Source organism: Bolinopsis microptera, chromosome 13 (assembly GCF_026151205.1).
Source record: "Bolinopsis microptera isolate Bmic1 chromosome 13, MBARI_Bmic_1.0, whole genome shotgun sequence".
Classification (NCBI taxonomy): Eukaryota; Metazoa; Ctenophora; class Tentaculata; order Lobata; family Bolinopsidae; genus Bolinopsis; species Bolinopsis microptera.
Window position 1 is genome coordinate 14,617,760 of NC_087084.1, and position 12,416 is coordinate 14,630,175.

Here is a 12,416-nt window from a genome sequence, read left to right on the forward strand (position 1 = left end):
CGTCAACGACACTCACCCCACGACCAGGCAGACAGTGGGATTTGAACCCACAACCTCACGATTGCAAAGCTGGCTAACCAACTGCGCTACCTGGCCGTAAATATATATATATTATATACATTTATATATTATATACATTTCAGCTATGAGGATATTGATAACGAACTACACGAGGACTTTTCTGGCGGACACGGGAATCTTCGAGACACTCTTCAGGGGGCAGTTTAAGATAGTAAGTCGGTCATCTCAGTACAAAATAAACATCTCCGTTCAAGTGTCAATCAGCTAGCTATCGCCTATCATATGAGAGTGGAAATGTAAAGCCGATACTGCAGTTTATTATGGTTATGTTAATCTAATCTCGGATAACATTAATGAAATGTCCATACCAGATTAAAATTATCTAGTTTGTAGATTTTAAATTCGGTCTAAGAATCACTCGAACCTTTCTGTTACACTATCATGTTTTTAAACAAGTTTCGGAGTTAGACTTTAAATGTTTGGAATTCTTTAACCGACTATCTTTTACCTCAGGAGGACACAATAATCGACTAGCACTAGTTTCACAGTGAAGGATTATGATGCTAACAAGGCGGCTGAGAGTTTCACCGTGAAGGTGAGAGGGGAAGGAGGGGAGGCGGCTGGAGATTGGCAGACCCATCAATCTACCGGGCATGGAGTCAACGAGGAAAGCTTGGTTCCGGTGTCTTAAACTATTGGACTCGTACTATAATCCTTAAACTCTTAAAGATATTCATTCGAGCTCAGCTAAGAGAGACAAAAGGAAATTTGCAGAAACTTTTGACTGACAGCTAGAGCCCAAGAAACCTGTTAATATCGTGTTTAATGTTTTTGCAAATTGCCAAATATTATTGTAATTTGCTACTGTTCACTGTTACAATAAGCGATTTTCTGTATTTGGTATTAATAGGCTGATTTTCCGGAATGACAGGCTGTGCGGCGCCCAGAAAGTTTCGACTTTAAACAAAAAAGAAACCAATTCAACATCATTCGCCATTGTCATTTTCAATGTTAATGTGACCTCTAATTTCACTTTTATTTCAATTTTTGTCGGTGATGGTATTTTTCAATAAAACTACTGTTCGTGCAATAAAATTAAAAACTATGAACATCCTTTATTAAATATTAATATTTGACATAGGCATTAAAATCAATAATATAGATACTCATCTTATTAAAAAATTAATTTTTTTCTTGGTTTAATATTTATCAGCCGATTAAAAGTTTTTATCTTTAAATCTGTATTATCATTTTTTTTCTTTGATGTAATAACTTTAAGTTTAACAATCTAATAAAGTCTCATGCATTTTGATTTAGATCCAGTAGAAACTTCAGCAGATATAACCCACCGCGATCCACTCCACGTTCCAACCCTTTTCATTCGCAACACCGCCTCTGCCATCTGGAGCGAACAGGTACATCTTAAATGTGCTGGTAGTCGCCCTGTAAATCTCCGAGCTCCCTGTCGTTTTCCAATGAGACTTGGTGCCCTCAAGAGAGGAAGTCACAGTTGGAATTGTCACGAACCCACACTTGCTGATGTCAACTTCTGTGTAGATTCCATTCGAGCTAGTATCCACCCAGTTGGTTGCTCCCCTGACTGAGGTTCCAGCACACACTTTCGCACAGCGCTCCTCCCTCAGATCCTCCTCTCCGCTAACCACCATCACGTCATTCTTTCTGGCTCTGCGACGAGAAAGGTTTAAATTTACAAATCAACTTCATTAATTATTGCAATAGTTAAACTCTCGGAGAATTTTCCTCGCGAATTCAAGGAATCATATATTAATATAACTACTGCTATAAACTGTTTACTTACTTCAATTCGTTGATCTCTCTTGTGATGTCACTGATCTTCTTTGTCTGCTGTTCGACTAGAGCTGTTAAACTGCGTAACCCCCCCTTCTTATCACCCTTCTTGCTTGAAGCGAGAATGATCGCTACTGCAGAGAACACCATCAATTTCAGGAAGGCCATAGTTCTGCTGAAGCATCAGAAAGTTGTGGTTAATTTTTGTGAGATTAAAAACGGAATAGTCACGGCATGATTTCACTACGATAAACGCATATTTTATTTATGTTATCTCAGTCTCCAACTCACAAGATGAAAGATATGGACTATTATTACTATTTATAATGAGGAGAAACTGCGGCCGATGAGATATAGAATTGAAACCAAATAGATTCAATTTCTAACCACATGGTCAACCATCGATCGAAACTCATAAGCATAACTAACATTTCTATGATCAAGAATTATATGAATTCAAAACTGTCGGAAAAGGCCTTTGGGAAATTAGAACCATAGAAGCCATGACCATGTTCACTTTGAAATTTAGATTTTGGACGAATATTTGACGAGGCAGCAAAAGAAATAGTGGTCAACTGGATCGAACTTATCTTATTACATTCCATACCTTTAGCTTTTATCGTTTGAATTGCGTCATGATAACACGTAGCGTAGCTGTAAGTGGTAAGGGAGCGTTCACATGTGAAAATCGCAATTTCTCCCCAGTTGTTGCTATCTTGACGTTAGGCCTGCCGGTAACTCGTCCTATGTTCTTATAGTCAGTGTAATAAGCGCCAAGCGCGAGCACAGAACTTTATTTCTCCGATTTCGATAAATTTGGTACCAAAAGTTGTCTAAAAATGTGAATAAAATAAATCCACCGTGTAGCAATTTTCGCTAAAAATGCTACACGGCGCTTGTTCGCCGCACGTGCTTTTTTTGCGCAAATTTTTAGTTTTTTGGCCTATAACTTTCACATTTTCAATTATTACCACATAGTTATTATGGTATCGTAATCAGCTCATCGAGACGAAACTTTTAGTACTAATATTCTAAGATTTAAAGGAATTTTTTTTCAAAAGTTTTTAATCTGAACACAAGGGTCCCCCCCCCCTTGTGTAAAATTTGAACAAATTTTCGAAAAATTTGGTGCTTTAAATATTATAATTTTGGTACCAAAAATTGCGTTTGATTAAGTTCATTACGATCCTGTAAGAATTATTTCAAAATATTCAATATTTTAGGAGTTATAGGCATTTTAAGCAATAAATTAACCATTTTTCGTCCTTTGTACACTTTTGCAATGCAGAGGAGGCCCACATACATCTCGACGTTATCGTGCTACACGGTGAATTTTAATTATTCACAGTTAAAGGCAACTTTTGGTACCAAATTTATCAAAATCAGAGACAAAAAATTCTGTGGCAACTCATGGCGCTTATTACATAGACTATAACCCTCTAATCTGATCCCAACCCTAACCCTAACCCAATTCGTAACAAAAGCATATGCTGAAACTCTAACCCTAGGCCTAACGAGAAATTAGACTAACTTCCTTATACGGTCATATCACGTGATCGAGACAGTTTTTCGCCAATATCTCGTCAGGGGAGCATTTTAACCCTATTATGTCATGGGGGTGATTCGGAATCAGCGTCCGCAAATACATCGATAGCAGTTGATTTCAACTGTCGGGGGCCCTTTTACAACAATCTCGAAAATCGACTGTATAGCATGATTTAGCACGCTCGTGCTTTTGGTCCCATGGAAAAATATTGTTCCTAGCCGAAATTATCGCCGGTCAAAGGTCAGCGCTTATCACAGTGCTGGCAAGCACGACCGTTGCATTTATTGTGGGTATACTATGTTCCCCATTTACTATTATACCCCCTTTACGGCGGCCGCCGCCTCCGGCAGGAGTTTTCCAGGCATTAAGACTCATCGGAAGTCGTTAAGCAGAATTATTTTTAGTTCAAAACATTCTAATTTGATGTCAAAGATGACAGGAATAAAAAATAGTTATGTTGAGATTTTTAAGAAATTTGCATAAAATACTCGCCAGCACTGTTATACGAAAAAACCCAAAATCGCCATATTCAGGTGCCTTAAAAACCATGTTAAAATTGAGTTAGAGATCTGAAATTTTTCAGGGCGTCTAGACGTTGATCAAATCGACTGCAAAAAAAGTTTCAGGTTTCAGGAGTATCGGGAAATGGGTTTTCTAGAACCCCTGTTTTACGACAGATTGTCGTGATATATATATACATACATTTTACCAAAACCCATAATCATGGGTAGAGTGGACCGCTGCCAGTGTCTCTCTTTCCCAAACAAAAGGAAATGATATTAATTTGATTGACCGTTCTCAAATGCAAAATGATACCGAGAATGAAATCGGTCGCTCGCTTTTCCCATTCATTCACGGCTTACGAATTGTATAAATAAGTTTCGATTGATTACATCAATCAGATGCTGTAAAAATATCTTTGGGTTGCGTTCGGGTAGATACCTAGTATTTCGGGGTAAGGGACAAGGGTGGTAGTTATTACTTATTGAACAAGCTGAAGTTTATTGAATCTTCATTGCCGAGTACAGCTGCCTTTGGGTAGTTCTTCTTAATCTATTACAATTGTAAATGAATGGGAAAAGCGAGCGACCGATTTCATTCTCGGTATCATTTTGCATTTGAGAACGGTCAATCAAATTAATATCATTTCCTTTTGTTTGGGAAAGAGAGACACTGGCAGCGGTCCACTCTACCCATGATTATGGGTTTTGGTAAAATATCATCTCTTTTTGATTATAATGTCAGGGTACTTTATAAAGTCGAAATATAAACTGATATCTTCATTAATATAAGGAGGAAGTTTCAACGATTTCGAAATTTTTCCTTTAAAAACATTTCCTTGTGTTTAGGGAAGCATATCGGTCGATCACTGACTGAATATGCCACTTAATACTCATTCAAGTTGGCATTAAATTCATATATAATGACATTAAACTGTCGTGGCAAAGCAGAATTTGTTGGAAATCACGAATGAACAAAATTCTCACCTTTCGCACGTGCAAACTTTGAGCGGACGTTGCGTGCGCATCCAATATTGAATCACCGTAAATTTTTGCATGTAATTGTTTTATATATAGCTTGATAAGCATGCAACGTTTCAAAGTATTTCAAGAAGAACTGTAATCACAACGGCACTCTAAAGTTGACAGAAAATGACGAAAACAGCAATTTTCAGTGATTTTAGCAATTTTCTATCAATTTGGGCGTGTCCCCACTTGTGCAACTTTTCGATTTTTAACTTTAAAACTAGCCTAATGCACAATTTATACCTATAGGAAGCAGAACTGAGCTCCACAACCCAAGGCATGGCCCAACACCAGAGAATACTAAATCGCAAAATTGACGTTTTTATAAAATAATTCTTCAAAAAAGCACAAACTTCAATGACGAATATCTTTATGAAGGAGCAAGCTAGAAAAACTTTCCGGTAGATTTTCAGAATGCTTGAACAATTATCTAAGGTGAAAATTTCCTCAGATTTTGAATAAAATTACTCCTTAATGGTTTAAAATTAATTTTAAAAGTTATTACTTTGTCAAAAATCAAGTTTTTAAAATGGTTAACTTGATGACGTCATCAAGGGGTGTTTATGACGTCAAATAATTTTTTTATACAATGTAAACGAAAGTGTAAACAATTATTTGCAAGACCTGTGGTCGGAAATGGCTGTATCTTTTATACTTTTGAATCTATGGACACTTAAATACAGGCTACAATTGACTGGCAAAGCGTCTATCCCTGAATATATATGTATATCTGTATGTATATCTTTATATGTCCCGACAATCTGTCGTAAAACAGGGGTTCTAGAAAACCCGTTTCCCGATGCTCCTGAAACCTGAAATTTTTTTTGCAGTCGATTTGGTCAACATCTAGACGCCCTGAAAAATTTCACATCTCTAACTCAATTTTAACGTGGTTTTTAAGGCACCTGAATATGGCGATTTTGGGTTTTTTACCGAATTTCGTATAACAGTGCTGGCGAGTATTTTATGCAAATTTCTTAAAAATCTCAACATAACTATATTTTATTCCTGTCATCTTTGACATCAAATTAGAATGTTTTGAACTAAAACACTACCAAAGGGGGTATAATAGTTAAGGGGGTATAATAGTAAAGGGGGTAAATAGTAAATGGGGAACATAGTATACCCACAATAAATGCAACGGTCGTGCTTGCCAGCACTGTGATATTCAGGGATAGACGCTTTGCCAGTCAATTGTAGCCTGTATTTAATTGTCCATAGATTCAAAAGTATAAAAGATAAAGCCATTTCCGACCACAGGTCTTGCAAATAATTGTTTACACTTTAGTTTACATTGTATAAAAAAATTATTTGACGTCATAAACACCCCTTGATGACGTCATCAAGTTAACCGTTTTTAAAACTTGATTTTTGACAAAGTAATAACTTTTAAAATTAATTTTAAACCATTAAGGAGTAATTTTATTCAAAATCTGAGGAAATTTTTACATTAGATAATTGTTCAAGCATTCTGAAAATCTACCGGAAAGTTTTTCTAGCTTGCTCCTTCATAAAGATATTCGTCATTGAAGTTTGTGCTTTTTTGAAGAATTATTTTATAAAAACGTCAATTTTGCGATTTAGTATTCTCTGGTGTTGGGCCATGCCTTGGGTTGTGGAGCTCAGTTCTGCTTCCTATAGGTATAAATTGTGCATTAGGCTAGTTTTAAAGTTAAAAATCGAAAAGTTGCATACGTGGGGACACGCCCAAATTGATAGAAAATTGCTAAAATCACTGAAAATTGCTGTTTTCGTCATTTTCTGTCAACTTTAGAGTGCCGTTGTGATTACAGTTCTTCTTGAAATACTTTGAAACTTTGCATGCTTATCAAGCTATATATAAAACAATTACATGCAGAAAGTTACGGCGATTCAATATTGGATGCGCACGCAACGTCCGCTCAAAGTTTGCACGTGCGAAAGGTGAGAATTTTGCTCATTCGTGATTTCCAACAAATTCTGCTTTGCCACGACAGTTTAATGTCATTTTAAATGAATTTAATGCCAACTTGAATGAGTATTAAGTGGCATATTCAGTCAGTGATCGACCGATAAGCTTACCTAAACACAAGGAAATGTTTTTAAAGGAAAATTTCGAAATCTTTGAAACTTCCTCCTTATTAATTAATGAAGATATCAGTTTATATTTCGACTTTATAAAGTACCCTGACATTATAATCAAAAAGAGATGATATTTTACCAAAACCCATATTCATGGGTAGAGTGGACCGCTGCCAGTGTCTCTCTTTCCCAAACAAAAGGAAATGATATTAATTTGATTGACCATTCTCAAATGCAAAATGATACCGAGAATGAAATCGGTCGCTGATCGCTTTTCCCATTCATTTACAATTGTAATAGATTAAGAAGATCTACCCAAAGGCAGCTGTACTCGGCAATAAAGATTCAATAAACTTCAGCTAATTCAATAAGCAATAACTACTACCCTTACCCCGAAATACTAGGTATCGATCCGAACGCAACCCAAAGAGATTTTTACAGCATCTGACTGATGTAATCAATCGAAATTTATTACAATTCGTAAGCCGTGAATGAATGGAAAAAGCGAGCGACCGATTTCATTCTCGGTATCATTTTGCATTTGAGAACGGTCAATCAAATTAATATCATTTCCTTTTGTTTGGGAAAGAGAGACACTGCACACTGGCAGCGGTCCACTCTACCCATGAATATTGGTTTTGGTAAAATTTATACTATAAATATAATTGTATTGTGCGAGCGATTTTAAAATCGAGGTCCAAGATTTTCAAAATCGAATTAAAAATATTTGAAGGCCTTGTCATACGTTGTATGACCCGCCGCGCACGAGTGCGCGGCTCCCCTGTATCGTCAGGACGATAGTGAAACGACCGTGGGGGTCGCAACGTGATACAATGAAGGCCTATATCAAAATTTTGGCGCTAGAGTTCTTTTCTAACTGATCCTAATATGAGAACATATTTTGAAAAATTGAGGGTGATTGCTCAAAAATTGTAGGAGAAGATAAATTTTTAAACTCGATTTTCAGAATGCGCGATTGAAAATCGCTCTCGCAATACTAAATACAATTACACATATATAATAAGCGCTGACCTTTGACCGACGATAATTTCGGCTAGGAACAATATTTTTCCTGCATGGGACCAAAAGCATGGCTGATAGATAATGATATCACTCCCCTTTGATTCACTATGTCAATCCTTCCTAGCTCGGCGAGGCCCAGTGGTACATTTCGCCGATCTGTGGTTGCGACAAAAATTATTTGATGCACGGTGCGGCCCAGTACTACTAGTAGTGCATTGCGCTACAACACTCCCCTCTATTACTATTAGAAACGTTGGAAATTATAAAGTCGATTTCGAGAGAATTTTGATGAAGACCCTCCCCCGGCCCCCGGCCTCCTTAATATATAAAATATGATACAATTACATGTCACATAATTGGGTAGTTAAGTTGAATTAACTATGAAACTTGTGCTACAAATTTTTACGCAGAACTGCGTACTGCTTATTACCTGAGGACCCTAGGCTTTAATGTTCATAAACAACAACGAATAGAGATTAGGCGGAATGACAGGCTGACCGCGGCCTAGTAAACTGTTTGTATCACGTTGCGACCCCCACGGTCGTTTCACTATGGTCCTGACGATACAGGGGGAGCCGCGCACTTCGTGCGCGGCGGGTCATACAACGTATGACAAGTAAACTGTTTAGTACTTTTAGTTCTATTCATGCTTGAGCGGTGAATATAATGTTTACAGAGGCTCACGCACGCAATCAATCACAAATAACGAGCGCGCGGTTTTTTTAAATCTCTCCATTATTTAATCGGATCGCAGTGTTCACGGCGCGCCTGTACTGCGCCAAAGACAGAAATATCCTTTAAATTATCTAAATTTAGGCTCTAGTAATTAATTGGCCATTTTTAATGATCTGGCCCGGCGCGCGCTACTTCGAAGAAATTTAGACGAGTAACATCCGTCAAGTAATTAAAAAATGTGACATGTAATTGTAAGATAACAATTATACGCAATGCAAATAATTCCACCCTGCTGCGCTGCAGCAGGGCCATCAAGTGAAATGACCACCCTTACGATTTACTTTGGACAACCATGGCTATAGCCTATATAGTTACGGCATGTTACCAGCACTTACAGGAAACCGAATGATCAAATCTAACGAATGATCAAATCTAACCGAATAATCAAATCTAACGCCGGCGACGGTTGAGGTGTTATACCACATAAACATTTTCTTCGTCCGAAGCTTTGCTGTATTGATCATGTACAGCTCCTCATTTAACCCTCACACACGATTTCTCGAGTATTCGGCTGAGTAGACCGGGGGCTGCATAGGTCCAACAGAACCCTTACTCTTAGCAGAGCGTCAACGCGAACGACGCTCACCCCAAGGCTAGCGGCACAGACGGCCATTTCTGTCATATTGTTTTGGCCCTGCTCGGCCATGGCCGAGGAGGGCCATTTTTTCGTCATATTGTTTGGCCCTGCTCGGCCATGGCCGAGGAGGGCCATTTCCGTCATATTGTTTGGCCCTGATCTGCTGCTCGGCCATGGCCAAGGAGGGCCATTTTTGCGTCATGTTGTTTGGCCCTCCTCGGCCATGGCCGAGGAGGGCCATTTCTGTCATATTTTTTTTTATTATTTAAAAATGGCCCTCCTCGGCCACCTCGGCCCTCCTGTCCTGCTTAGTGGCAGGACAGATGTGCGGTACAAGACTAAGAGAGCCATACCGAAAGAGTACGGAAACAATAGTGAACAGTACTACTTGGTGCTTGAGCAGAAGACCCCTGAGGCTAGTATCCTTAAGGAGCTCCAGAATATCGCGACCTCACCAACAACTAGCAAACAAGATTCCTTGAATGAAGACCCGAAGAAACCTACGCTAGATGTGACACCCTCTAACAACATAGAAGAGAGCAAGACGGAACAGAATATGAACCTAAAAGTAAAAACTCCCCCAACAGTTGTCCGGGTCACTTCGGCAGGAGACAGTTTATTAATATTATTATAGAGTACTCAGTATTATACATTTTATCATTGTAACCCAATAATCCTTAACAAAAGCTTTTTAGAACAATCTCGAAGATCGATTGCAAAGTAATTTAGCACGCTCGCAAAACTTAATACTTTCACGTTTTACGTTTTAATACTTTTAACACTACTATATAACAAATAATTTGAGGGACAGGATGGATTACTGAGAGGCACTGTGTTAAGGTGATTAAGTGGGTCCCAATCCCCACCGAGCATTGATCTTCTTTGTGTCATGCCTATTGCCTATGTTCTGTAGGGTTCAATTGATGTCGGCCAAATAAAGTCCGATTACGCTGGTTCATTGATCAGAGGCAAACTTGATTCAGAACGAGAAAGGGTAAAATGTGATAATGATTAACTGGTCCAATTGGGCGCAATCCCCCCACAGATTACAATCGTGTCACCTTATTATTTTCAAGGCAGCATGTATAATGTATACTTTCTAACCGTGGCTAATGCGACTAAGGACCATGATCGATAGACGATAGAATTAGACTATTATTAATATTAACAATGTAATATACTTGGTAGTCGCCAAGGCTCAAACGTTGGACGTGATGCAAGTTGCAGCGTTAGACTCGATGTTTAACTTATCAACTTATTAATAACCCAACAGTTGAAACTCATCAAAGTTAAACTTGTATAATTTATTGTTTTCCTAACATTACCTCCAGACCGTTAAGTTAATGAATCATATTATCAACAATTAACTGAGTAGGCGATGGGGAGCCGGAGAGCTGTGTTACAATAGCAAATAGAACATGACATGATATGCGTGAGTTCGTTTTATATAGGGTTGCCAACCGATATTACCGGCCGATAATTATCGGCGATAATTTCCCAAAAACCGTTATCGATTATTGCGATGATTTTCGATAATTATCGCGATAATCAACCAATTTTTATTATGGTAAAATGGCCACATTTAGCATATTTTTCAAATCTATTTCTCTGTTTGTATTAACTAAAGTTGAAACCCAGTGCTAGCATAATTTGCAGTGTGATACTGATTGTATGCTGACGTGCTGTGTAGTATGTAATGTGTATGAATTTGTAGCAGTGAAAATTGGAATGTTGCGTTATCGCATCTAATAAGTAACTTGGAGGTTGTTATATGGTCCACCATATGTTACCATCACTGGACAACATGACACTCCAAAACTTTGAACATAACACGAGGAAATATATACATAAGTTATAGTACACATAAGTTATTCTCTGTGTTGACAACATGACACTCCAAAACTTTGAACATAATATTAATACAAGGAAAATATGGACAGAACTGAACAAAAACAAAAACCATGGAAGCATGTAGGGATTTAGACCTGATATCGATCATATATACTAAAAATACTCTAACACAATTGTAACTGCAGTTTTACAGAACTCTAAATGCTTAATGAACACTCTTGCAGATACCACCTGTATTCACACTCAGACCTGAGTGTAGTCATTTTCCGATACGAGATTGGGGACGGGTTCTATAAACAAACAAACAACAAACATATGGTCAGACGTAGTTATTGTTGTTTGTTAAAGCCCGGAAAGGAACTCAGACTGCAACGAGACTACAAAACCTGTTGGAGCTCAGTGTGCAGTATTTTGGAGAGATATGACCGGATAATTGATGCAGTGCACAGAATTTTAGATGACTTGGAGCTAGGCAATCTAAAGCTGGATGCAGGAGAGACTGAGTTAGCTAAAGACATAACCAAGACTCTCGCACCGTTCAAGAATGTAACTGAGTTTTTGTGTAAAAGAGAAAGCATGCTCGCTCAAGCAGAAGTGATAATTTAGTTTATTGACAGTAATTAAGCTCGGGAAAATGGGTCAAACTTAATCCTTGTCATGTCCACCTGTAGGTTCCACCAGGATCTCGAATTTATAACGTTCATTAGTATAATAGTATAGTGACACTCGAAAACCACGAACTTTAGTACGTAAATCGTCCGATAGTTAGTGAGAAGAGGAGCAATTTTGTTTACAATAGCTCAAAGCTATCAAGATAAGCTCGAAATGATTCGACTTCGAATGAAATCTACTGGAAATCCATTCATCACGGACTTGAATCAAGATAGGATTTCTATCGTGGGAATAGCTACCAGAGCTGAGGTATGGAACTATGATCATTATTTATTATTAGAAACCCTGGCCCCGGTCATATCCGGTGGTTTTACATTTACGAGCCGACTAGCTCCTAGACACCTATTGACAGCCTGACAGGGTGGCTCACTCAAATTTGAACTGTGACACGTCCAAATTCCATGGTAAATTGGGGTTTTGATGTAGTAACCAGATTCATTAATCATTATAAATAACATTTATGTCATGATAATCAATATGCCCATCAGCTGGTTAGGTGAGTGTGTAAAAAATATGCAATAAATTGTAGATTTACTGATCACCAGCCTGACGGTGCTAGCTCTATGAGGCTGGTCAACAAACCAGCAGAACAATA

General features: G+C 38.1%; 1 protein-coding gene across 1 annotated transcript; it reads right to left on the bottom strand.

The window, feature by feature from the left end:
• Positions 1-1,102: 1,102 nt before the first annotated feature.
• LOC134825262 (uncharacterized) lies at positions 1,103-2,041 on the bottom strand. The gene is made up of 2 exons (XM_063837413.1): positions 1,841-2,041; positions 1,103-1,707 (listed from the first exon to the last, which is right to left on the bottom strand). The coding sequence occupies exons 1-2, from the start codon at positions 1,996-1,998 to the stop codon at positions 1,353-1,355; spliced, it is 513 nt and encodes a 170-aa protein (XP_063693483.1). The 5' UTR covers positions 1,999-2,041; the 3' UTR covers positions 1,103-1,352.
• Between the last annotated feature and the right edge of the window lie 10,375 nt (positions 2,042-12,416).

Coding starts and splice junctions, on each gene's coding strand:
- LOC134825262 (XM_063837413.1), bottom strand. CDS start 1,998: ATGGCCTTCCTGAAATTGATGGTGTTCTCTGCAGTAGCGATCATTCTC. Junction 1,708..1,840: donor AGAGAGATCAACGAATTGAA/GTAAGTAAACAG, acceptor TTCTCGTCGCAG/AGCCAGAAAGAATGACGTGA.